At 40.1% G+C, this 27,517-nt stretch overlaps 2 protein-coding genes across 6 annotated transcripts; one reads left to right on the forward strand and one right to left on the reverse strand.

Annotated features, from left to right (window-relative positions):
• The first annotated feature begins 548 nt into the window (after positions 1 to 548).
• Positions 549 to 4,732, forward strand: LOC129721148 (protein AMN1 homolog). Its single transcript, XM_055673353.1, has 3 exons — positions 549 to 743; positions 809 to 1,461; positions 1,522 to 4,732. Exons 1-3 carry the CDS (start codon positions 682 to 684, stop codon positions 1,581 to 1,583), a joined length of 777 nt encoding a protein of 258 aa, XP_055529328.1. The 5' UTR covers positions 549 to 681; the 3' UTR covers positions 1,584 to 4,732.
• On the reverse strand, positions 4,045 to 15,013 carry LOC129721149 (clathrin light chain). 5 transcript variants are annotated; one of them, XM_055673356.1, is made up of 5 exons: positions 14,741 to 15,013; positions 14,116 to 14,244; positions 13,584 to 13,616; positions 13,191 to 13,380; positions 4,045 to 5,059 (listed from the first exon to the last, which is right to left on the reverse strand). In XM_055673356.1, exons 1-5 carry the CDS (start codon positions 14,901 to 14,903, stop codon positions 4,876 to 4,878), a joined length of 699 nt encoding a protein of 232 aa, XP_055529331.1. In that variant the 5' UTR covers positions 14,904 to 15,013; the 3' UTR covers positions 4,045 to 4,875. The 5 variants fall into 5 exon arrangements, with proteins under 5 accessions (XP_055529331.1, XP_055529330.1, XP_055529334.1 ...); XM_055673355.1 differs by having other exon boundaries at positions 14,116 to 14,247; XM_055673359.1 differs by lacking the exon at positions 14,116 to 14,244.
• Positions 15,014 to 27,517: the final 12,504 nt, after the last annotated feature.

A 27,517-nucleotide genomic window follows, 5' to 3' on the forward strand; every position in this document is an offset into this window, starting at 1 on the left:
AGTTGCTATTTGTTATGTCTTTCAACTATGTATCCTCAAAAGGCAAAACCAGATACCTAAATCTGAATGGTGCCGTCGTTGTCGAATTCGTTTCTACTTCTGCATGCCTTTCAGCATCGTGCGACCCTTCGAAAACGAAATTTTTGTTTCGATCGTTTTGGTAAAAAAAAAACAATCACCTCGTAACAACCAGGGATGCCACATGTACAGATTAATCTGTATTTTACAGATTTTTGGCTGAAGTAACGGTACAGAATCTGTATATACAGATATACAGATTTTCGTCGAAAGTACAGATTTACAGATTTTTCGAAATTGACATCATTTTTTATAAACACTCCAAATTTTATTTCATGAAATATTAAGCAAATTGAACATATTTTCAACTCCTCACACGTTTTAAGCTAAAAATTTTGTTTATGTACCATAAAAACTTACAGAGTTCTTTATGTTTAAACAATACAGATTTTTTCTACAGATATTTTTGTTCCAGATACAGATGCTCAGATTTTTTCAAGGGAAAACACAGATTTAAATGTGGCAACCCTGGTAACAACCTTGTTTACAAACAGAAGCATCCATCAATCTCTTAGCAGAAAATATTCATTTTGAAAATATGAATATTTTCCAGTGAAAAAAACATTTTATACCACAGACAAGACTCCTAGTCCGGCGTTAATCATGTCCGAAAACAAGACGTGTGATAGCAGATTAAGAAAACAACCTTCATCTCTGTATAATACGTGAGTATTGATTTTTTTAAGAATCAGATGTGCAAGCAATTATGTGACATTTTCTTGCTGCGTAGGTGCGTTCGATATGCGGCACGAAATTTAAAACGATACAAGAACTTTGAATACCTGGAACTGATACCACCTTTAATCAAAAATGCACTGATAGTGAACGTAACTCGCGTTCAGCGAGGATTTCACGATGACGAATTGTTGGAAATGCTCCTAAACCGTTCCCTCACTCGCATCAATCTGTCCACCTCGACCATTACGAACCGGACGTTATATTCCCTGGCGGAAAAATGTCCACAGTTACGGAGCCTTACCCTTACCCAGGGTGAATATCGTTTCACCCGAGCCGGACTGGAAACGATGGTCCGAAAATTATCCCAATTGCAGCATCTATCGGTGAAAAACTGTCCCTTCGTGGACGACAATCTGATCGCCCTACTGGCTGACAGTTGTCCTAGGCTGGACCTAATGGACTTTGAGTCATGCACGAATATAACCGACCGCTCGGCAGAACCAATCAAGCGGCTTAAACTGACGAAACTGAATCTTGCTCGAACGCGGATTTCCGACGAATTTCTGAAGACAATAGCGAGCGATGCGGATGGCTGCTCACTGGAAGATCTGAACATTGGTCACTGTAAGATCACCGGGGCCGGCTTAGTACAGCTTCCATGGGATACCATCAAGTATATTGGATTTGAAGGATGCGACATTGGGGGTGAGTTACTTGTTTCTTTCCGATAAGTCTATGCTTCTAATTGTGATCATTTTTTTCTAGATTTAGAATTCATCGAAATGAGCAAAAATCTCAAATACATACAGTGGACAATATCCAACTGATGGATATTTCGCCACGCCCAGTGGACATGCAATATTTAACCCTCTTCATACCAGTACTAATAGAGACTATTTATTTACATAATTATTGCACCAAGCAAGTGAATCGTCCGAGACGGTCGTGTAGTGCTGTAAGAGCTGATTTTGGTATATTTAACCGTCATTTATCTACTTAACAAAAACAACGATAAAGCTGTAGTTTTAGAAACAAGGATTGCAAATAAAGCAATTAACTAAATTTAGCAGTTACATACACGTATGTTTTGAGTGATATTTTTCATACACGATTGGTTTTAATTCTAAGTAAGAATGTTAGTCATTCTTTCCAGTTAATGATGTTTTAGAAAATATTGAACGTAAACTTTAACGATTGAAAATTGATGAAACAAATTGCCTTTATTTGGTAGTCATTGTGGGAGAATGTTTAGCATGTTTTAGTTACGAATTCCTCTTCACTCTTTGGAAACGATATAATAATGATCAAATCGAACAATATGTCTAACAAACACAAGAAACCTAGAAGCCACATGTTGCCATATTTTATAGAATATCTAGATTTGAACTTATATATGTCAAATAATTCAACAATAAGCGAAGGCACTTAGATAGCAAGCGAGCAAGCAAAATTTTTTACATAAACCACTTATGCTATACACAACTTAGATTCAAATCAAAGAAAAAATCGCCCAAAAGAATGTCTTACATTAAATTGGTACATGGACCAGCTTCGAGACGCAATTCGCGTCCGCAGCCTTGAAAATACATACTGCAAATTACGATGAATTAAACGCGAAGTGATAAACTATCAAAGCAAAACAGTAAAATTCAAAAACGCGGATCAAATATTAAAAACTTTTAACTTCAGTGTCGTATTTTTTACGGTAATTACCGCCAAAAGGTAGCTATTTTTGAACACCGCGGAAGCTAAATTCATCCATAATACAGATAAAAAATTAGTAAGCTATTGAAGTAAAATTTTTAACTCTGTCATCGATGTATGTTTTCTGTATTCTTACCAGCTATCCCTAGATTGATATATCGTAATGTTTATGATCATAAACTCTAAGTGTTGATTAACCTCTCTAGTGACTAACGATTATCGAATACAAGGAACGAAAAAATTAAAACACCACAAAGAACGGGATTTTAGCTGATAAGGCAATGCAACTGGGTGACAGCGGGAGTCTCAGTGTAATTATCCTTGAAGTAGAGTACTTGTGCTCGCATAAACCCATCGCTTACCACAATTTAACTGAAAGTAAAATTTTAAACATTGCTGATACAACACTAACCATAATTAAAATGTTATTACCATAAAACCCTTGCACAAACAGCCAATTAAATTTATATATTTTATTCAACTTGCAACAAATTTGAACCAGGCCAATGGAATGCTTCATTTTACAGATGAGAGTATTAAGTCGCTCAAGGTTAAAGAAATTAGAGCAATGTTCATATACTAAGCAACTTGACGTAAGTGTAAAGAAGACGAATTTTCCGATGCTTCGAATCATTTAGCACTAAATTACAAAGATTACAATGCGTTTTTCTAAAACTCAATTTTACATGTTTTTGTTGCTCAAAACTCAAATTTCCATTAAAAGTATCCCAACATTTGCTTAAGTTATTGATGTCATTAAACTCAAGGAAATCCACTAAAATCTTTGAAAATTGGCCAACTTAGGATGAAACTACACAATACCCTCCTTTAGAAATGTTAGTTCTTGTGTAAAGGACAACAAGCCTTGCTCTTCATGAATATTATTTTTACCCATGGAAATGATGATGTACAATAAGATGCAGTCAGCAAGTTCCAGCGAATTCCCATCATTTGTTAGTCAATTAGGAATGTTGCCCAGTGAAAAATTTTTTGTTCTATAGTTTTTAACAACACAAGCGCACCCTAGTTTCACTAAAATTAGAGGCCTCTAGCCACCCAGTTCTAAAGAAAAAGCGGAACAAATGGATAGGAAAGCAATACTCAGCATTACCTAGTTTTAACCTAGCTCTACTCAATTGGGCATAATATATTCAAATAAATAAAACTAGCAATATTCCAATTCATTAGTAGCTACTACATAATTCAATAATTCATGTCGTCACGTTTTTTCGTCGAACAGTATTTTTCGAAACCAAATTATATATAGCCTGCAAAGGTGGCGGCAATCAAGCACCATTAAAAAAACTGATGAAATAAATACAATAAAACACCACTTTAAAACTAGCATAGTTCGTGTGTAAGTTAACCAATTTAGGAAAAAAAAAAATACAAACATTACAAACTCAGCTCTAGTGTAATAGCGTACATAAGAAATCACGGAAATAAGTATTCAAATTTTCTACATTTTTCTCCACCACCAAATTTAATATAATGCTAGAAAGTTCAATATATTACAAACCGTGGGAGAATTCTCTAAATCGGAAAGGGTGATATCCTTCAATGGAGAGATTGATTGTCAGTCAGTTCAATCGGAATAATTTTTCTCAACACTTTAGTTTTATATTTTTAATCTGTCGCGAGTAGACTTTTCATATACACTTGCTTTACTTAGCATTTAGTTACTACTAACGATGCTTTTTTTCTTTAAATATATATTTATAGAACTATAATATGCTTATGTAAGCCATTAGCGTAAGATGTACTGCTACTTGGAATTACTATTTTCTGATAAAATGCGCCTTTGAAACTGTTTTTTTTTTCTCTCTCTTGCGAAACAAATAAGTCAAAAACTTATGAGCCAGTAAATGCACCCGGTCCAAAAAAAAAAGAATAATAATACGAACAGCAACAAATATATGCGAAATGAGCAAACAAACTAATCGTAGTCCACTTTCAAAACTAACACACTATGCGTATTAGTAATTTAGTCAAGTAACGAAAAAAAAAGTAAGGAATGATGATAGTTTATACTGAATACAAAAGCAGAGCAAATACAGCACATGATATTCATCTACCTTTGTACTCTACACATAGTGATTAATAGGAGCAATTTTATTGGATAACTCAAGAGTATATATATTCGGAACCATATAATCAAGGAGCCGACACCGTTCACGAAACAGAAGTCTAGTGTTTTAGAGCCTGTACTGTACCTACCGGAATCTGCTACTAGATTAATCAGTAATAAAGTTGTCAAGTAGAGGAAAGCAAATTTCGTCCAAGTTTCTTCTCTTGCTACCTTTAACTATTCATATCATTTTGCCTATAGAATTTATCTTTTTGTTTGTCATCTTACAGTAAACGTTCTACACTTGCAGCCAGACGGGGGGCCGATTGCGCCCAAAGGGTTTCGCCTTAGACCTTCTTACTGGTGGAGATTGGGTTCTGCTTCAGCTGCAGGATAATGGATCGCATCCGCGAGATGTCCTTGCTGGACTTGTTCGTTTTCGGGTTGAAGTCGCACAGCTTGGCGATGCGTTCCCACTCGGTGCCCGGTTCGATTTCGTCCGTCTCAGCCACGAACTGCTTCTCGGCGTTCCTGTGGATGGGAGGTTCGGTGCGGTTTGGAAATGGTTGAAATCGTTAGAATGCTACAGACGAAAAGCAACTCACTCTAGTGCACTAATTTTGATTCGAAAGTATAAGGTACAAAGAAAGTGAATTTTTTTTCGAGCAAAAAATGATACACAAATGGAAGATTGACTAGTCTCTAGGTTTCTAGGAGCCTAGATACTTTTTTTCAAAGCTGGAAGTATGATTGTTTGGTCATAATAATACCAAAGGAGAAGCACAATGGTATTTTTTACGCGAATTTGGAGTAAGTTCAGCCTCACTACGGGAATCGTTTTCCTTTTCAATTTTATCACTGACTGTGTTTCTATTTCGGCGTCTAAAATTGGGAAAAATCCTTCATTCGTTTCCTGGTGCAACTTGCTTTTTACCGTAAATCTTATTAGCTAATTTTTATATCTCACTTAACGTGGAGTTAGGAAGAGGCAAGAAAACGTAGTTGTTCCGATGTTTCACTTTCGATGCCGCAAAGGCGACATTTGTCATCAAGCTTCTTGAGATAATACTTGCTCGGATAGTGCCCTGTGATTAGACCTGTAAATTTTATCAGGTCTTTCTTATTGGGCCTAAGAAGCACAAAGCTCTTCTCGAGATTAGACTATATGAATCTTCTCGATTATCATGACCCGCTTGTGATATCCAAAAGTCCTTGGTGTGGCTTTCCAAAAAACTTCTGGACCAACAAAACTAATGAATGATGCAGTAGGGGATGGAGATTAATGTGTGAACAAATTGAAAGCACCCCTGCAATTGCAAGAATACACAAAGCCTTGTCCAAAGATCACACAAATGGTTTGTGCAGAATAAAGAATCACGGCGGTACTTCCACTGCTGATTCTCTTGAAATACTCAATGTGATAATAGAGAAAGTGTGTACAAGAATAATAATTCCATTTATAACCGAGATATTTAGGGCCAGTCTAATACTTGATTACATCTCCGCGAATTGGATGAAAACGAGAGATATCTTCATACCAAAGGCTGGTAAGCGCGCAAACACTTCCAAAAGTCATGAGACCAATTAGTCTTACCTCCATTATGCTGAAAATTATGGAAAAACTCATTGACTACCACGTCAAATGAACGTAGGTACTTGAAAACCTTTCCGCTAAGTAGACTCTCAACAGTAGATGCAATACACATGATGACTACAAAAACAGCGAAATAGAAACAAAAGAAAACGCACTTGCTGTGTTCTTAGACATATGCAATATGAGGTAATACAACCCTCACTTAGGGATGCCCGCAAGGTGGGGTTCTATCGTCTCTGTAGTGGTCATTGGTTGTAGACCAGCTGCTGAGAAATCTGACTGAACATGATTCGAAAACGATGTAGACAAGAAGGACTGACCATTAACCCTTCTAAAACAACCATTATTCCCTTGACTCGGAAAAGAAGGTACAACTCAAAGAGCCTGAAATTGGGTGAGAATACACTGAATGCACTGAGACCAAACAGCTTGTAGTAGTTTTGGAACAGGAACTCAGCTGGAATGCACATATTTTATATATCATCTGTAAAGCCACGAGTGCCCTCTGGGTGCAGGACAAAGCACTAAAGAAAGGTCAACGCAGAACAAGCTTGGCAAGTTGCAAAGGCTAACTTGTAATGCAAATATTGAAGCAATGCATAGTGTTCCGTCTAGTGGCGTAACGTGACCGGGTGACACCCGGGGCGGAAAATTTTGGTGTCACCCCTATCCCCCTGGGTGTCACCCTTACCAGGTTGTAGTGAAATCATTTTGTTATTTATAATTCTGAGAGTTAGCACATCCGTTGTCAATTGCACTAAATCTATCCATTTTTGGAAAGTTATATTATTTTCGAGGGTTTCACCGTGACCTCCACCTAATTGATAGTTAATCTCACGGATATATCTTTTGAAGGTGACACGTATGAAAATTTTCTTATGGGTGTCACCCCCTAGAGGGTGACATTCGGGGCGGCCGTTAGCCTACATCGTTCCAGGCCGAATTTTTCACAATATGGAAATGTGCACAAGTCTGTTTGGGTAGGGAATACAAACATTAGAGTGCCAATTAAAATCGATTTTTCGAATATCGTTTAGCGTTAGGGCTCGAAAGATTTGGCTTCTCGAAAAGTCCTCATGCAAAATTTCAGTTCGACATTCATATCGACAATTTTATGTTTTACTACCTGTGCTTTTTTTCATCGATATTTTTCGTGAAACTTTGACCGCTTTGAGACACGTGTTCCCAATGTCTGATCGTGCTAAAATTTTGCATGGGGACTTTTTTCGAGACGACGAAACTTTCGAGCCCGCTAGACGATATTCGAAGGACATTGTTTTCATACATCTCATTGACACTCTAGTTTACAGTGCACAGTCACAATAATTAGTTACAAATATTATAACAGTATTCAAACACTTACAATTACAACAGGTTTTCGTCAAGTGATGGGGGATAAATTTTGTCAAAAATATATACTGAACTACACTGTGGATGTACAAATAGCAAGTTATTGGTTTAAACTCCCAGCTGGTCTCGAGGTACGATGCTAGCCTAACAAGCCAGTCGTCGTAGGTTCGTGTCTCGGCTCGTGAGAGACTGTTAGTGTCAGTAGGATCGTAGCGCTAGCCTCGCAATTTTCTTGTACACTAAACAGTCGGCTGCGAAGTCTGTGTATAAATAAACAGAAGGTCAAGTTCCGAATCGGAATGTAGCACCAAGGTTTGCATTCTTTCAAAAATTTAAATCAACGGGTGAGCCTCAAAACTTACACAGTATCTTCCTCCAACACTCAACCAAACTTTTACAGTATCTGCCAACACACACTGCAAGCCAAGCTATTTTGAAGTAGAATACTTCTCTCAGGAAGTTCGGCTACATAGGGATGTGAAATGAAAATCTAAAACCGAAAAAAGTGAAAAATATGTCCAATTTCAAATGCCAATAAATCGGTTAGTATTCGATGAATTTCCTTCGTTCTTGCAGCAATAGATTGGAAAATCTTCTAAGATTCTTCCCAAAAGAAGATAAATGTAATTTTATTATTCACACTATTGTACTATTGAAAATAGTCAAGTCTTGTCAAAACGAAAAATTGGACCTCTGATTGGTCGTTATATGATTGCTTCCCAAGCACTGTCGACAGAATCATATACCTTGCAACTGAAAACATGCTATTTGGCCTATATAAGAGCTTGTTTCAGCCGAAGCCGCTCATAACAGTTCTAGACAGCGACAACAGCAGTCGTCTTTCCTTAGCAGCAGCACTAGCCCTGTAGTTGGTCACCACGTCTCAGGAGCAGCGCGGTTCTTCTCAGCGTGTGTCGCCAGACTGCCATTATTCCCCCCGTGTTGGGGCAGCATGAAGATTGCCATCAGGAAATTTAATTTTGAAAATCAAAATGCCTTTTTTAAGGAAAATAAACAAGTCATTGAAAGTTAATAATTTTTGACAACGCAAGCAAGCATTCTGTCGCGCCCGTATAATTCACTGAATGTGAAATAGCTTCCACAGTGCATGTTGTCCGTGTATCTTAATTCCCCCACTGTTAGAGCAGCTCAAAGGTTGTGATCAGCAACCGATTTTGAACCGCAAAATGCCTTTTTCAAGGCAAATAAACAAGTAATTGAAGGTTTATAATTTGCTGGCATCAACACAAGCAGACATTCTGTGCGGGATGCAATCAAATTCTGTTGTAGTTGTCTAATTTTTACTTTATTGAGTTAACTCCCCACTGTAGGGGCAGCGCCAAGGCTAGTGATAAGCATAACCGACTTTGAATAACAAACTGCCCTGTTAGAACGCGTTCACAAAGACAGTTAGGCCTCTGCCATGGTGAACGCGAACGCGAGCGATGGGGCGAGAAACTTGCCGTAGGTAAATAAACAACTCTCTTTACGGCTGTTTGGCATTCTGGATTTTGGCAATCAAAACTTCTGCTGGCTGTCTGATTTTCAGTGAGAAAACAGCCTTCAACTTTGTTGTCAGAGTGCCTGACTACGGTTTGGTAATATTGTTTGAGTTAAATGTTTACAAAATTTTACAATATTCCTCTTTCTCCCATTCAATAAAACAGGTAATACGATGCCTTCGTCATACGCAAGTTCACCATAACTCCCGCTTTCGTCGTTACACAGAGATGCAATCAGCGTCATATCCGATTTTAAATTCAACAACAAACTGTCATTTTTAGGACAACCAAACAAATGAATTGAAGATTTAATATTTTCTCGTTCTAAGCTTTAACCAAAAGTTAATTATCTTAATTTGAATTCACATGTACATATACTCTGACTGTTGACACTTGCTTGCGCCGTAAAGAGTTTGTTCTTTTCCTGTTCAGTGAGGTCGTATTCATATGTGTAAACTGAAATTGAATAGTACTTCAACTACATTTGCACAGAATTTTCAATACTGCCAATGAGCGGTCAACATTTATTTGATAGGAAAAATGACTGACACGCAAGCAGCCGGGTTATCTTTCTTGTAAAAGTATTCTACTTCAACCTTGCGGTCGTGGCTTTGCATACAACCTTCCTGTGATTTTTATTTATATTTCAAGCAGTAAATGTGAAGTTGACGATTGAAAAATGTAATTAACTGGAGAAATAGTTGATTAGTAATTTTCGAAAAATATAGCCCTGCAGGTGGGACTCGAACCCACAACTTTTAATTTCCGGTCAGATGCGTTTCCGATTACATCACCGCAAAACGTACAACTCGGCCTTGCTATGTAGCAATTTTGTATCGCTTGCACACTTTTCGCACGTCATGCATTTACTCACTAGAGAATATTGTTTGATGGCTGGCTGTTGTTTACATAACTCATTAACATAATTTTTCAAACGTCAACTCCACATTTACTGCTTGAAATAGTTAGAAATAACGTAGTCGTGCTTTTCCCTAACCAAAATCACTACGTCGTATGCAAAATCAATAACTTCGAAGCCTTTTTCTGTTAAGCTTTGTAGAAGATTGTCTACGATTAACGATCACAAGGGTGATAAAATCCTGCGTAAAATTTCTCTTATTGAGCTCGTGAGCGTTCTCGATAAGCAATCATGAAAAAAGAATTCACAACATTGCTCTGTCTATGAAACCTCAATTCGTGAATGAGAATCGTGGATTGAATTGGAAGTTAATGTTAGTGTTATGAGAATTTTTCAGATACGAAACCTTTTGTTTTTAACAATCATGATGTTCAATAAATTTGACCATTATGTCAAAAGGTCAAATATTTGACCATTGGTCGAAGAGTGTAATACAGGCTTTAGAGAATTTCAGAGGCGTCGCGTGGCTGATTTGTCACATGTGCACCAAACGTGTATTCACATTTTTTTGCTTAAATGAAATAAGACAATCGAACCAAAGTGTTTGACGCTTTCAATTGAAGGGTTTCGCTAGTATGCTTACTTGTTTTTATAGGTTATAATATTTCGATAATTGCACATGCTCGGATATTAAGTAATAGGGTACCTGTGCAGTGCACATTTTGCACAGGTGGACCCGACGCCACTGGAGAATTTATGCAAGATTTATTTGTTCGTCCGAATATATATGAATTTATTCTAACCGGGACATCAGTCATATCGAATAGTCTGTCCTCGTTAGTGTCAATTGTTGAAATTTTATAATTCAATTCGCATGTTCAAAGAAGTTCCGGTGCCTTCTAAGAAGTTGAAGCAACTTCGGCTTGATGCTACATTGACGCAAGGTCCATGTACAGTCGCACTGAACACGTTTATTTCACTTATATATACGTTCAAATTTTGGTCTTTCTGAATCATATCCGCTCAGGTTCAGCTCAGAGGAAGCCAAATAAAAATATTAGTGACTCCCGTTTTGATAAAATGCAATCTTTCTAAATGCGAAATTTCAATTTGTTAACCATCAGCCAGGAGTGTTCAAAAATCTTTACACAAGTTTGGAACTCAGCTTGGACGTCTGTCTGCGATAAAACTAAATTGAAATCTATATCTATATCAAACAGATTGAAAGTCTTCTCAGAAACGCAAATCCCGATTGGCTTCTCTTTGCCAAGTAGTATATACACTTTTACTCTACAGACAAAAGCCATCGGATATCAGATACTGTGTCCGCAGCGCGTAAAAAATGTCTAAGGGAGCCCCAACTGAGTTAAAACTTAAACCTCCATTTTCTTATATTGCAGAATATATTGCAATCCACTTGTTTTAATGGTTTGCAGAGACACAGAAGGTTTGCTTCAACCAGGAAGTCTTTAGTACCTATATAAAGTTAATAATAACATTATATGTATTATAGGTATTTTGTAATATCAAATTTCTTGGATGAAATTTCAAAATCGCAACGTGTAAAACCACAATAATTAACATTTTTCATGAATCATATAACCCTTTTTCAGTTAAAATCGGATCGTTTACAGATGCGTGTACGCGAATCCGAAGGATTTTTCAAAATGAAAGCTAATGATTTCTTCATTTGGATTCTCGAGTAATCAATGAGAAGGTTTTCACGGTTCCGTCATCGAGTTAAAAAGTATCCTTTTTAGGGTAAGGGTTGAGGCTCTGATGGTTTTTCTTGTTAGAAACGTGCCATCAAGTTGAGCAGTTAATTCGCGACTTATCAGATAGATCTACTTTGTGTTCCTATCTCTGCCATGCCTCAACATGGCTATTTGCATTGAGTTGTGTGATACATTATCAAATCAAATCGCTCAAATCAAGAAAACCTGTCAGCATGGAAATTTCTTTGGCTTGGATGGATTTTTCGATTTTTCTCTCTAACATGTGTAGCGCGTCAGTGATTGATAAGTTGTTTTCTGCAAACAAATTGCAATTTACATATGGGATTGGCTTTTTTAAAATTATCAAAGAGATGAATGTCAAGCTTATTGACCTGAAGGCGTTTGGAAGTGCCTTATCCCGTCTACCGGCCTTTGGTATGAAAATAATTAGTTTGTCTCTATCTAGAAGGTATGTAATTTAGTATTAGAATCACCTTAGACATCTCCGTAATAATAATCGGAACAAAGAGTTGCTTGCTCTTATAGAGCATAACTGGCTGTAGTCCACCCATTCCCGGAGACTTATGCTTGGAAAGAGCCTATTTCCCATTCACCCTTCAATTTACTGAATAAGGAGCAGGCAAGTTCTTGGAATTCAGTCTAAGTAGTTTTTATGCTTAACAATTCTATCGTTTGACCGCGGACCGCAACAATATTCGAATATGGTCCTGGAAAGTGATCATAACACACTGCGTTTACTGAGATTCTGCAGTGTAAGTGCCAGTAGTCTTTCTCAGTCATATCACCTTTAGAAAGCGAATCAAACTCGAAAATGTGGGTAAAAGGATCTAATACAAATGGCGCATAAACGTCAATAAATCTTACAGAGAAACACTCATTGATATCCACACACAAAAACAGGCAAACTCATACTGACTGTTGTTTTTCTGAGAAAGAAAATGTTCATAGATTTATATTAGGGTTTACTACAAGAGAACACGAAGTTATTTCATTTTTTAAATAAACTTGAAATCAATTACTCTTTTATAACAAACCCATATTTTACCACGACTTTTAAATACTACAAACGTAAAATATGTTTCTAGTTTCAAGATAATCAACTTTAATTCTCAACTACAACTGAAGAAGGTACTGCTAAAGAAGTTCACTTTCGGTTTTAAAAAAAATTTTAGCGAAAAAAGGATCAATATTACCAAATTCACGTGCAAAAAGATAGTAGGACAAATATAGAAATCTAGTTGGTGGCTCTCACTAATCGACCAGTGCGTGCCGATGGCCTAAACATGGTTACTTACTTGGCCGATTCCCTGATATCGATTCAGTCAAAATTGAGAAAGAAAATTAGCAGCGGTAACGGTAACGAGAAATGATACAGAAACGGAAGTTAAACTTTGGTTACACGGTGTACACACACATAGTTTCGTTATCAGTCAGATAGAGATAAAACAGTATTTTACGGAAACCAAGGCATACAAACAATCAAACGCCACTATGAGACAGATTGATTGATGTTAGTTAGCGTAAAGAACTAGAGCTTGTCCAAAACCGTTAGCTTTTAACCAATTGAAATGAACAAGCCTTGCTTTTTCCGTCAATTTTGTCTAAGCACCAAAAAACTCACCGGTTGGCCGCTTTGGTTTTGGAAATAGCTTCCTCGTGGTGCTTGTACCAGTCTTCAAGTTCCTTGCGGGCCTGCTCCCGCAGTTCCTCCTTTTTGCGCTCCTCCTCGCGATCCTTCTCCTCTAGGCGGGTCTTCTGCTCTTCGCGCCACTTGCGAATCCTTTCCGGCTCCTCCGTTACCTGCTTGGGCACTGGAAAAAGCGACGCATATCAAGAAATGGTTGAGTTGTACAGTTTTTTACAATCGGTAGTGGGATTTAGAGCTGAACTGGATTACATGTTGAGACTCTATTTGTAGTAAATGTTCAAGATTATTTTTAAAGCAAAGCTCAAAACATCTGAGATAAGGCGAGTAGAAAGAGTAATTTTAACAATGAGAAACAAATATTCTTACCTGTGTACCCTGAAAAATCATCATTACCATCTTCTAGAGGAATTAGAGAAAAATAATGTTTATACATTTATTCGAATTTAGTATAACGTAGTAAATCAATGAGTTGGTAACACAAAACGAAAACGAAACAAACACGGCAGTAGCAAGAGTGAAACAAACTACCAAGGCAGCTTACTTTATGATCATGCAAGAGTTAACAACTGTACAAACCATTCGCCAGTTGAACCGTTAAAGATTTCTCTGTTTGCAGAAAAGAAACAACTAATTACTAAATTCTACAATAAGTAGCTCTTTAAAGCTTTGGTTGTTTGCTTATAAATAGCAACTATAAATATACTCTACAAAACAATCGAACATAAAAATAACAGCGTTGAATTAAGAGAATTTTGGTGTTAGTATGAACTGTATCTCAATAGACTACTAAGAATACTGGAGAGAGAGACCCACTAGTAGGCTACTGTTGTCCTCACTTTTAGTACAGCGGGAGCAAACACCCGATTCGATTAGTAGGAAAGTTCCATTCAAGAGTTACCTTCGTCCGGATTAATAGGACTGCTCGAGAAACCTCCGGCATCTTGGGCGCCGTAATCCTGAGGCCCGTATCCGGTATCCGCATTGATCATTTCAAAGCTTCCGGTTGATTCGAACTCTAGTCCCAGCGCTTCTAGTTTCGTATTTTTTTAATTTGTAGCGAAAAGTGTTGTGGGTTGTTTTTTGCGTTGTTTCGGTTGTTAGTAATTATTGTTGGCAAACCAAATAAAACCAATAGGAATATACAGAAAAAAACAGAAGGAAGCAAATTAACTTTCTTTCACGGTTTACCATGCTAGAAAAGAGTGCTCAATTAGCTACGGCAGAGTATTGACAAAGGTCTTGATAAGTTAATTTCCGATCTTGTTGCTGACAGTAAGCTACTCACTAAAGCTATGATACAAGCGCTACAACAGTGGGCGTTCTGCGAGAGTCGATAAACAGAACGCAACGAAACTAAAAATAACTGATAAAGATTTTGGAAAAGAGCACCGTACAACTCATCAGGACATATTTACAGATTAAACGCCAATGAACACAGGCAAAACCAAGAGAAATTTGTCAAACAATACAGTATATAACAGAAGAAAAAAAACGATGCTGCCACCCAACGGCGACGATGGTACCTGCTTTCGGCTGAGTCACGTCATCCTCCACTGTGCCATTGCTAACGGGAATCGGGGGAATTTCGTCCTCCAAGCCAGCCAGCGCGTTCTGTTCACGGGCTAAAAACTCGGCTGCCGGATCGACCTCGTGCTGCTCAAAGTTGCCATCGCCGAATGCGTCCATTTTAAGGCAAATTTAGGAAGAAAATTGCACCAGAAAAAGTACAGCACAAATTGTACAACTTGTACCTAGGAAAAAAGAAATTTGCCTCTAATGAATGTGGACGAGCGAATGACAGTAGATTGCCAAACGTACAGTTGACAGCGTATCCGAATGAAAAAAAAATCGTAATATAAAACATCGAAAAGATGAACTCTGCAAACGTATAGTGGGATTGTATATTACAGGGTGGGTCATACAGCAAGGAATTTTGAGTGCAAAAAACAGCCATAAAAATTGGCATGAAAAGTAAAAAAAATCGATAAAATTACTGAATCAGAATGACAACAAAAGTATGGAAAGACAAATATTTTCTAAAACAAGCCTCAAAACATTTGAAATCGTCATGAATAAGGTTTCAAAACTTGAATTTAACCCATCTATGTACAACTAAAAAAAAAGAGAATCATTCCCGGTCAACATTGTTATGTTACATTATATAGATTGTTACGTAACAGTGTTACGATGTTATGTTAGTTTAACGTTAGCTGGAAGTAAGTGGAAGGTTTCTATTTCCCACTTTTTTACATAACATTGTAACATTACAATGTTACATTGGGATAACATAACTGTAGCATTGTAGTTATATTGAAGCAATGTAACGTTATGTAACATCATTATTTTTGTTACGTAACAATACTTATATTGATGTTATGTAACGACATGATGTAGCTGCTGTGTTTTATATATATATATATATATATATATATATATATATATATATATATATATATATATATATATATATATATATATATATATATATATATATATATATATATATATATATATATATATATATATATATATATATATATATATATATATATATATATGTGGTCCCCGTGGCTCTGTGGTTAGCGATGTCAGTCGGCTAGCTCTCCCACACGGTTGTGATATCGGGTTCGATTCCCGATCGAGTCGAGGATCTTTTCGAGCTGGAAATTTTCTCGACTCAGCACTGGGGCACGGTGTATCGTTGTACTTATCCTACACATGCAAAATGTGCCAAAACAACAATATCGATAACGAATTCTCTCAACTAATCTAGTTGATCGAGACCGCTATTAGCTAAGCGTGCGATATTGTTTTATATATATATATATATATATATATATATATATATATATATTTTTTTTTTTTTTTTTTTTTTTTTTTTTTTTTCAGGTGAAGGGGAAATTTGCATCCAAACCCCTGAGGTGACCAACCTCAGGGAGTGTGGGGTTGGTTTGAATCAGTGACCGGACCCACTAAAACCCCTTCAGTCTCCAGCCCATAATACTCCCCGGGACCACCGCTAGGTATTGCTTCGGGGAGCGGCTTTTGTGCTCTGTGCACCCTCTTGGTTCTTTAGGTCTTTTTGCTAACTTAGCTAACTAACCTGGAGACTGGCCGTTAGCTAACACTGGCGTGTCGGTGGTCAACCTGTCGCCTGTTTTGCAATTCTAAAACTATTTGAGAGGCGGCTGTACAAACCGCCCTCCAAATGTTTGGGTCTTTACACATCCTCCGAACTAGGTTGTCCGGAGTGGTGTCTGGCCCGCTCACTACCATCATGTCGCTCCGCGCATGCACAAAACGAGGGCACACGAAGAAGACATGCTCAGCAGTCTCTTCCGCATCCGCGCACTCGGGACACATGGGGGACCCCGCATGCCCGAATCTGTGTAGATACTGCCTAAAGCAACCATGGCCTGACAGAATCTGTGTCAGATGGAAGTTCACTTCTCCATGGCGCCTCCCGACCCATCCGGATACATCCGGAATAAGTCGATGCGTCCATCTACCCTTCGCGGAATTGGACCACTCCTGCTGCCATCTGATCATCGAGAATGATCTTCTGGTACCTCGTATGCCCCTTGTGTCACGTTGATCGAAGCATTCTACGTCCTCCTTAATGGCTATGCTGATAGGCAACATGCCGGACAGGACGCAGATTGCGTCGTATGACACAGTTCGATACGCGCTCGCAACCCTCAGGCACATGAGCCTGTAGGTACTTTCCAACTTACTCCGATGTTTACTAGTACCTAATGCTTTGGACCACACTGGCCCGCCATATCTCAGTATGGACGAAGTCACGCTAGCTAGAAGTTTCCGCTTGCTGCCGTACACTGCTGAGCTATTGGACATCATGCGAGATAATGCTGCAATAGCCATTGAAGCCTTCTTGCAGGCATATTCGACATGGCTCCCGAAGGCGAGCTTGTCATCGATCATCACCCCCAGCAGCTTCAGGGAGCGCTTAGAGGCGATGGTGCAATTCCCGACACTGATCAACGCCTGTTGCTTCGACTTGCGGTTATTGACAACTGAAATCTCCGTCTTATGATGCGCCAGCTCCAGTTTTTTGGAGCGCATCCAGTCCTCGACGACGCTTATAGAGTGCGAAGCCGTCAACTCAACCTCCTCGATCGACTCGCCGTAGACCTCAAGTGTGATGTCGTCCGCAAATCCAACGATCACAACCCCTTGGGGGAGCTTTAGTTTCAGCACTTCATCGTACATGATATTCCACAGTACCGGGCCCAGGATGGAACCTTGTGGAACCCCTGCGGTAATTGGGACACATTTTTGACCCTCGTCTGTGCTGTAAACTAGCACACGATTCTGGAAATAATTTTCCAGAATCCTGTACAAAGACACCGGAATGTCTAGTTTCCGAAGCGAGTGGGCTATGGAATCCCAGCTAACACTATTGAACGCATTTTTCACGTCCAACGTGACGATTGCGCAATAGCGAATGCCCCATCTTTTACGCTGGAGTGCTACCTCTGCTGTTTTGGTGACGGACAGAATAGCATCCACCGTAGACTTGCCTTTTCGGAAGCCGAACTGGTTACTCGACAGACCGTTTGCACATTCGGTGTACCTAACCAGTCTATTGAGAATAACCTTCTCGAGCACCTTACCCGCCGTATCGAGCAGACATATCGGTCTATATGCCGACGGGTCACCAGGTGGTTTCCCTGTCTTCGGCAATAAGACCAGCTTCTGTCGCTTCCATCTGTCTGGGAATGTACAGTCATCCAGGCACTTCTGCATGACTTCCCGAAATAGTCTGGGGGCCTCTTTGATGGCCTTCTTCACAGCCAGATTCGGAATCCCATCCAATCCCGGTGCCTTGCTCACCTTCAGGGAGTTGGCGATCGCGATGAGTTCCTCATTCGTAACCGTTTCCGCCTCCTCTGCCTCGGCACGGCTAACGCCGTCACTCATATATTGGGTGTTCGGCAGGTTGGCCGACCACCTCTGGTCTGAGTTTGAGATACTGGAACGTCGGTGAAGTGACTCGCCAGCCGGAGGCCAAGGATTTGGCTCGTGGCGTGGAAAGAGTCCCTCTATGATCCGCTCAAGCATCGCTGGTGATTTTTCTGCGGGCGCCATCGCACCCTTAGTCTTGGCCATCACCATCCTATAGGCGTTACCCCACGGGTTAGTGTTGGCACTAGCGCACAGTCTTTCGAAGCACGCACGTTTACTAGCTTTTATTGCTCTCTTAAGCGCCGCTCTTGCGGAACTGAATTCCCCTCGACGATCTTCCCTTTCTTCGTCGGTTCGCGCACGTTGAATCCTTCTTCTCGCTTGAAGACACGCTCTGCGGAGGTCCGCTATCGCGTCGGTCCACCAGTAGACTGGTGGCCTTCCATGCCTAGGCTGGCGGTTCCTAGGCATAGTGGCGTCGCACGCCCGCGAAAGTATGGCAACAAGTTGATCAGCGCTCGGGTTACGAATTCTGCTTGCCTCGTGTTCTAGTCTAATTGCTTCCGCAAATACCTCTTCGTTGAAGTGTGGTATCCTCCACCCGCGAGGAGCTGGAGTGTTAATTCTACTCGCCACATGCGGTCTCGTTTTACAGTCTACGCTATAACAGACCGCCAGATGGTCGCTATGAGTGTAGCCATCGTCTACCCTCCAGTTCGTGATCAATCCTGGACTACAGAATGTCACATCGATGATCGACTCCGCGCCGTTTCTACTGAAGGTGCTCTTCAAGCCGACGTTGGCCAGATCTATGTTGAGCTTCGCCAAAGCCTCCAACAAGATCCGGCCTCTCTGGTTTGTGCGTCGACTTCCCCACTCAGTTGCCCATGCGTTGAAGTCGCCCGCCACTACCAACGGTGATAGACCGATCAGCTCCCCGGTGGCTCGGTCGATCATCCTTGCGAACTGCTCGGTAGACCAACGAGGCGGAGCATAGCAGCTGCAGTAGTACACTCCGTTCACCTTGGCAACCGCGTATCCTTCGTTTGAATATATATATATATATATATATATATATATATATATATATATTTTTTTTTTTGTTTCAGGTGGAGGGGAAATTTGCATCCAAACCCCTGAGGTGACCAACCTCAGGGAGTGTGGGGTTGGTTTGAATCAGTGACCGGACCCACTAAAACCCCTCCAGTCTCCAGCCCATAATGCTCCCCGGGACCACCGCTAGGTATTGCTTCGGGGAGCGGCTTTTGTGCTCTGTGCACCCTCTTGGTTCTATAGATCTCTTTGCTAACTTAGCTAACTAACCTGGAGACTGGCCGTTAGCTAACACTGGCGTGTCGGTGGTCAACCTGTCGCCTGTTTTGCAATTCTAAAACTATTTGAGAGGCGGCTGTACAAACCGCCCTCCAAATGTTTGGGTCTTTACACATCCTCCGAACTAGGTTGTCCGGAGTGGTGTCTGGCCCGCTCACTACCATCATGTCGCTCCGCGCATGCACAAAACGAGGGCACACGAAGAAGACATGCTCAGCAGTTTCTTCCGCATCCGCACACTCGGGACACATGGGGGACCCCGCATGCCCGAATCTGTGTAGATACTGCCTGAAGCAACCATGACCTGACAGAATCTGTGTCAAGTGGAAGTTAACTTCTCCATGGCGCCTCCCGACCCATCCGGATACGTCCGGAATAAGTCGATGCGTCCATCTACCCTTTGCGGAATTGGACCATTCCTGCTGCCATCTGATCATCGAGAATGACCTTCTGGTGCCTCGTATACCCCTTGTGTCACGTTGATCGAAGCATTCTACGTCCTCCTTAATGGCTATGCTGATAGGCATCATGCCGGACAGGACGCAGATTGCGTCGTATGACACTGTACGGTACGCGCTCACAACCCTCAGGCACATGATCCGGTAGGTACTTTCCAGTTTTCGACGATGACTGTTGGTACCTAACGCTTTGGACCACGCTGGCCCACCATACCTAAGTATGGACGAAACCACGCTGGCAAGAAGTTTACGCTTGCTGCCATATACCGCTGAGCTATTGGACATCATTCGAGATAGTCCTGCAGCGGCCGTTGAAGCCCTCTTACAGGCATAGTCGACGTGACTCTTAAATGTGAGCTTATCGTCAACCATAACCCCCAAGAGCTTCAAGGAACGCCTTGAGGTAATGGTGCAGTCACCGACTCTGACCACCGCCTGTTGCTCTAATTTGCGGTTGTTCACAACCGTAACCTCCGTTTTATGGTGCGCTAACTCCAGTTTCCTAGAGTGCATCCAGTCTTCGACCTTGCGTATGCAGTGCGCGGCCGTCAATTCGACCTCTTCGATCGACTCGCCGTAAACCTCTAGCGTGATGTCGTCTGCGAAACCGACGATCACAACCCCTACAGGGAACTTTAGTTTCAACACCCCGTCATACATGACATTCCACAACACCGGGCCCAGGATGGAACCTTGCGGTACCCCTGCGGTGATTGGGACGCACTTCTGACCCTCCTCCGTGTTGTAAACTAGTACCCGATTCTGGAAAAAATTTTCCAAAATCTTGTACAACGACACCGGTACGTGGATGCTCCTAAGCGCGAGCGCTATGGAGTCCCAACTGGCGCTATTGAATGCATTCTTCACGTCAAGCGTGACGATTGCGCAATAGCGAATGCCCCAACTCTTACGCTGGAGTGCTACCTCTGCCGTCTTGGTGACAGAGAGAATAGCATCCAGCGTGGATCTACCTTTCCGGAAGCCGAACTGGTTACTTGCCAGACCGTTTACACCCTCTGTGTACTTCGCCAGTCTGTTGAGGATAATCCTCTCAAGCACCTTGCCCGTAGTGTCCAGCAGACAGATAGGTCTGTATGCCGATGGGTCCCCTAGCGGTTTCCCAGCCTTCGGCAACAGCACCAATCTCTGTCGCTTCCACCTGTCCGGAAAGAGGCAGTCATCCAGGCACTTCTGCATGACTGCTCGAAATAGATCAGGGGCCATTTTCATTCGGGATTCCATCCGGTCCCGGTGCCTTGCTCACCTTTAGGGAGTTGGCGATCACGATGAGTTCCTCATTCGTAACCCTTACCTCCTCCACAACCTCTGCACGGCTGCCGTCTCTCACGGATTGGATGCCCGGCAGGTTGGCCGACCATCCCTGGTCTGTGTCTGAGATACTGGAACGTCGGACGTGAGACTCAGCAACCGGAGGCCAAGGATTTGGCTCGTGTCGTGGAAAGAGTCCCTCGATGATGCGCTCCAGCATCGCTGGTGATCGCTCTGCAGGCGCCAACACGCCTTTGGTCTTCGCCATTACGACTCTGTAGGCGTTGCCCCACGGATTCGTATTGGCACTCGCGCATAGCCTATCGAAGCAGGCCCTTTTGCTCGCCTTTATCGCACTTTTAAGCGCCGATCTTGCAGACCCGAATACTACACGGCGCTCTACCCTCTGTGCATCGGTACGTGCACGTTGCAACATCCGTCTTGCACGGAGGCACGCGCTACGGAGGTCCGCTATCGCGTCGGTCCACCAGTATACCGGTGACTTACCATTCCTAGGTTGGCGGGTCCTAGGCATGGTGGCGTCGCACGCCCGCGATAATGTGGCAACTAATTGGTCAGCACTCGGGCGGAGCCAACTGCCCCCCTCGCGCTCTCTTCTCATTGCTTCTGCAAATACCTCGGCATCGAAATGCGATGTCTTCCACCCGCGGACGGTCGGAGTATTGGCTCTACCCGTCGCCTGCCGCCTCACGTTCTGGACTACGCTATAGCAGACCGACTGGTGGTCACTATAGGTGTAGCCATCGTCTACCCTCCAGTTCACGATCAGTCCTGGGCCGGAGAACGTCACGTCGATGATCGACTCCGCACCATTTCTGCTGAATGTACACTTGGTTCCAACGTTGGCCAGATCTAGGTTGAGCTTTGCCAAAGCTTCCAACAAGATCTGACCCCTCCGGTTCGTGCGGCGGCTTCCCCACTCAACAGCCCAAGCGTTGAAGTCGCCCGCCACTACTAAGGGTGTTAGTCCCGTCAGCTCCATAGATAACAAATCGACCATCTGGGTGAACCTTTCGATAGACCAACGCGGCGGAGCATAACAACTGCAGTAGAACACTCCGTCCACCTTGGCAACCGCGTATCCTTCATTTGAGGTTGACACAACCTCCTGAACCGGGAACTTGCTGGTCGTGCATATGGCCGCCGTACTGGACTTATCTGCAACCCAATTACCGTTTCCGGGAGGAATGCAGTGGGGGTCCGATACGATTGCGATGTCCGACCGCGACTCAGACGCTGCTTGGTATAGCAGCTGCTGTGCCGCATAGCAATGGTTCAGGTTCAATTGTGTCGCCCTCACTCATATATATATATATATATATATATATATATATATATATATATATATATATATATATATATATATATATATATATATATATATATATATATATATATATATATATATATATATATATATATATATATATATATATATATATATATATATATATATATATATATATATATATATATATATATATTATACCGAAATATGCTTCAAAAAATCTTTATTTGCTAAGTTTTAATCATTTCTGCTAAATACTTTCAAAACAGAATCAATAGCAGTGCTATTGACCCTGTCGAGCTGAATATCAAGGAAAAGTTTAAACATGTTAGGCAAAGTCAGTAAACCTTTAGCACCTAATTGAATTAAGAAGACTTTTCGGGCGGTCTAAATAAGCGATTTGAAATTGAAAAACCACTTCTCTGAAAAATCTGCGTGAATTCTGAAATCCGCGTAGAAGAAGTAAAAAAAAATCGTGTAAAAAACCCGTGAATATTCTTTACACTACACTAACTATTTATTCCCTTGTATATTTTAATTGTTCCTGCGTTAAAAGTTGGCACTCGAGGTACACCATCAGAACTATCTTGCGACTATTTGCATATCACCAGCAGCGACTGAAGCCACGTTGGTAATGGGCGCAAGCGAAATGAAAAATGCACTATGCTTGGGAGGGGAATACCATCAATAACTACTTATAGTTATCAGTAAGAAAAAATACCATTAACTATAAGTAAAACTTTTCTTTTGCTGATATTGTTTGCACTTTTTTTCGTAGGAGAGATACTCTACAGTCATATAATTTTCATAAGGCGCAACAACAAAAATTCTTGTGGGGCTCTAATCTTCTTAATTTTTATTGGAAAAAATCTCAAAGCGGTTGACGCTTTTTTATTTTAATTGTGTAGTATAGTATCGTTACAAAAAAAAACAAATACAACTAAAAAGATCACTTCAAGCGAGATTGACTCTCCGAACTAATGAGTTGAAAATCTTAACCACTGCCTCAACGCAAACCTCTTTCAGCAAAACCAAATGTTTTTAGTCCATTGCTGTATTGCTTATTTCAATAACATTAAATCATTACCAAAAATTGTGTTATTTCGCTTTCGGAAACAAGAGCTTTCAAATGTCGCAAAGAGCGCTCGCATTTCACACAAGGAATTTTTGGCTCCCCAGAATTTTCCACAGAATGGTTGTTTTCAATATACCACGGTGCCCCGCTGGACCGTTATTATAAAAAAAAATTGTCCATAAATTCCAAGTATGAGGGTCCATTCTTAAGGTCATTTTACATCTCTTGTTGAATTTAAAATAGTAGGAGGGTGGTAACCAAGACACGACCGCATAGTTGACGTAGGACTACAATAATTTTATAATTTTATTTTGAAGCTATGTTTGATTTCAGCTCGTTTTACTTTTGTAGTTTGCTTGATTTATTTTAACCAATTCAAGCTCAACATCTTCCAAAAGGAAGGTGTTTTGGTTCCGGTGGTAATATCAAGTATCTAGGTCGTCAGCCCAAATTCATCAAGCGACACCTCAAATGACTTGGAACTAAGACTAGTTCATTGGTGGCCATTTCTACTGTTAAGGTCGTCTTTGACCATTTAAAAAATCAAAAAAGTCATGAAAAAAACCGTTCATTATTGGCATGGTTCGATTTTGGCAACAGAAAAAATTCTGACTTGTTGCCAAAATCGAACGGGGTCTGTATTTTGATTATTTCTTTGCAGCACTCTATCTTAGAAGAAAAAATATTCTCTTTAACATTCACAATGGTCCAGAAACCAAATTTAGGAGAAAATTTGGGTCTAGAGCTCTATAGCAATGTTTTAGAAAAAAAAATTATTTTACAAAGTTACTTAAAATTATTGGAGCTATAAAATTGTAAAATAAGGTTTTCTATCTACAAAAATAAAAAAGTTAGATACTTGATTTTCCCCTAAATTTGGTTTCTGGACCATTGTGAATGTTAAAGAGAATATTTTTTCTTCTAAGATAGAGTGCTGCAAAGAAATAATCAAAATACAGACCCCGTTCGATTTTGGCAACAAGTCAGAATTCTAATACAGCGAATTTTCTTTAATGCGCGAAAAGGCAACCTTCTATAAAATATTTAATTGAGTACGATCTAGTAGAAATTAAACTTCCTTCTATATCTATTTGTCTTGTTGAAGTTGGCTCACTCACCGACCACAAAGCGGCAAAGATGTCACATTAATTTTTTTCCTGTAATTACAAGCTCGTGGAAAAAATATCGATAACGAATTACAGTTTTAGTAGAAAATGTATATTCACAGAAAATTTGAAATTGACATAGAATTTTATGAACATGTTAACATTCAATTCAGGTCAATTTAAACATTTTATCAGTATACAGATTAAATCAGAAAAAAATTTTTATCAGTTTCAAGATACCAAAGAACAACGAAGATCCCATATTTGAAAGTTATATGTCCGTTATCTTCGAAAATAAACTGGGCTAGAGTGGCGCACAACATTAGCCTCAGCAATTAATGTTTGCAAAGCGTGGTTCAATTACAAGTAAGGTTATGGAAAGTAATATTTTCTTGCAAATGCTAATTCAAAAAAATTTCAATTGAAAAATACAAACACTAACGTCGGAACTCTAATATCAAGATGAAATGAATTTGGTTTTTCTCTAAACCGCCACCGCGTGATGCAACTAGTATTGTCATATTGCACTAAATTCATTTTGCTAGTAAAATATAATCATCAGTACAGCTCGTTTAACTACCTATTCAAAGATCTGTACGGAGCGTTTTGGTTCTCTATTGTCTTTTAAATACCTTATATTTAGTTATTTAAATAAATCTAAAAAAAGGCAGAGTGTAGAGTTCAAAAATAAACAACGCATTTTGTTGTCCCCGGCGGCGCAGCCAATTTTGCGACATCCGAAAAATCATATTGAATTCTGATATTTGCTGCTATACGAAACAAGAAGAAAAAGAAGACAATTCAAACGGCAATTCGATTGTGTTTCACGCCCCACTGTGCGTCAACAGTGGCAATGTAGTTTTCACTTGGCTTGACTGCACAAAAATGAATATCAAGTTTTCCTGCACTGATAGACGACGAGTAACCAGCGCTCTGTTCATACATTACTTGGTGCAGTACTGTTGCCTGTGCCATCATATTCTCCTTCAAGACATCAGTTTTATTAACATTAACATATTTGTTAACAGCAGAACGTAAAACTGTCTGGTAGTGGAGTGGTGGTGGTGGTAGGTAGTGGTGGTTACGAACTTTCCGAAAAAGTTTTACCTTCAAGACATCAATTTAGTCTAGGCGGATGGAAGCTAACATTAGTTGACCTATTGGGACGGGGAGATTCTGTCAAATTTTTTTTGCCACTGCTATACAGGATATCACTGCAGGCAGTTGGTGTCTACTCATGAAGTCTGTGCTAGGCGTGCTCGCATATGATTGGTACATTGTTGGTGAAAATTCGACCTTGAAACTTTTATTCAATTTTCACTGTTTAACAATGAAGTGATAATGAAAATTGAAGAATCACAAAATTGTCCATCATTTTATCAATCCAACGACATATCGATTATTGTGGTCCATCATGTGGTTACATCAGTATTACCGTTTGAAATCTTTCATTCCGTCGTTACATCTTGGTTTTAGTTGTCGCGGAATGTATCTCGGTATAGTGCGTTTAGACGTAGTCCTACGTCAGAAAAAAATCTTCGGACCGGATCTCGAGAAATCTCGATTTTAGGGTGTTAGTTAATAGATTTCAAAAGAATCTTTATTCGATTCATGCAATATCACCGAAATTTATTCAAAAACTTGCCCAAATCATTATATACCGAAACATATGTGTTGGTGTTGTTACAATTGTAATAATTCACCTCTGATTGACCTCTCCTAATTGACTTCAGTATGTTATTTGTATGGCTTAGTGGCTCTAGTTTAATTTAAATGTTACGTTTTGTGAAGTGAATGGGGAAAAATGAATTTGTAAAATGTATGATAAATGCTTTTCTTTTTGGCTCGAGCATAGGTTCGAAGAGGCAATTTCTGATTTTACCAGCAGCTGGGAAAAGCTACCCACTTAAAAAACTACATCACTAATCCTAGAAAGTTAGTCTGCGTCAATTTGACTCCTCGCTTTTGGTGACATTGCCCTCTTCGTTTTCATATAGTGCGAAAACATTCACGTTTTAAAAAAACTGAATTCTTGTTATGTATCGATGTGTTAACACCATAAGATCACTCATTATTAATTTTTAAACGAAAACTTGCATTTTAAAAGATTTAAAATTTATGCATCAATTTCACCTCAAAATAAGATTATCTCTCCAGGGCTAAGTAAGTACCATGTACCAGAGTTCTGCAGACTGGAAGAGGTCTTGGCATCACAATGAACAAGCTTCCGAGTGTGTTCATGCAAATTTCAACGTAATTTGGCAACGGTACAAAGCTCCTAACCCATCCCAGATTTACAAAGATCTGTGATTGAATATAACACAGTAATCATATGTAGCCAGTTTTTATATATCATTTGAAAAAGCCGTTTCTAAGCGTTTCTACGCAAAACGTTATTCTTAAAAAATGTTTTTCCGTTTCCTTCGATTTTAAAATGAAGAATAAAAAAACTGCTCGGAAGGTCTTAGATGACGTTTCGCCCATGTACGGTCTATGAGAGAACTGTCATTTAAGGCATTTCGAGCAGTTTTTTATTCTTCATTTAAAAATCAAAGAAAAACGATGAACATTTTTTAAAAATCACGTTTTGGTCAGAAAATTGCACTCTTCCAGCTGATATATAAAAAACAAAAAACCGTTTGAAACTTTAGGACCCCATTAAGGTGTTACATTCAAAGAACCTGTTCTATTTTGACAACACTCATGATTTTTTATTCTGTTTCCTAAGTGACCTTTAACGACCTAGACGCTCGATATGACCATAATGGGCTACTTTGCGGATTTCAAATCGTTATTGATTTCGCTTGATGAGTTTTGGTTCAAAA

This window comes from Wyeomyia smithii, chromosome 2, assembly GCF_029784165.1.
Source record: "Wyeomyia smithii strain HCP4-BCI-WySm-NY-G18 chromosome 2, ASM2978416v1, whole genome shotgun sequence".
Classification (NCBI taxonomy): domain Eukaryota; kingdom Metazoa; phylum Arthropoda; class Insecta; order Diptera; family Culicidae; genus Wyeomyia; species Wyeomyia smithii.

Bases quoted from the DNA above. Each gene is read 5' to 3' on its own strand.
- LOC129721148 (XM_055673353.1), top strand. From the start codon at position 682: ATGTCCGAAAACAAGACGTGTGATAGCAGATTAAGAAAACAACCTTCA. The intron at 744-808 runs GTGAGTATTGAT...CTTGCTGCGTAG, and splicing joins CCTTCATCTCTGTATAATAC to GTGCGTTCGATATGCGGCAC. The intron at 1,462-1,521 runs GTGAGTTACTTG...ATTTTTTTCTAG, and splicing joins TGAAGGATGCGACATTGGGG to ATTTAGAATTCATCGAAATG.
- LOC129721149 (XM_055673355.1), bottom strand. From the start codon at position 14,903: ATGGACGCATTCGGCGATGGCAACTTTGAGCAGCACGAGGTCGATCCG. The intron at 14,248-14,740 runs GTACCATCGTCG...ATACGAAACTAG, and splicing joins CGTGACTCAGCCGAAAGCAG to AAGCGCTGGGACTAGAGTTC. The intron at 13,381-13,583 runs GTAAGAATATTT...CGCTTTTTCCAG, and splicing joins TGATTTTTCAGGGTACACAG to TGCCCAAGCAGGTAACGGAG.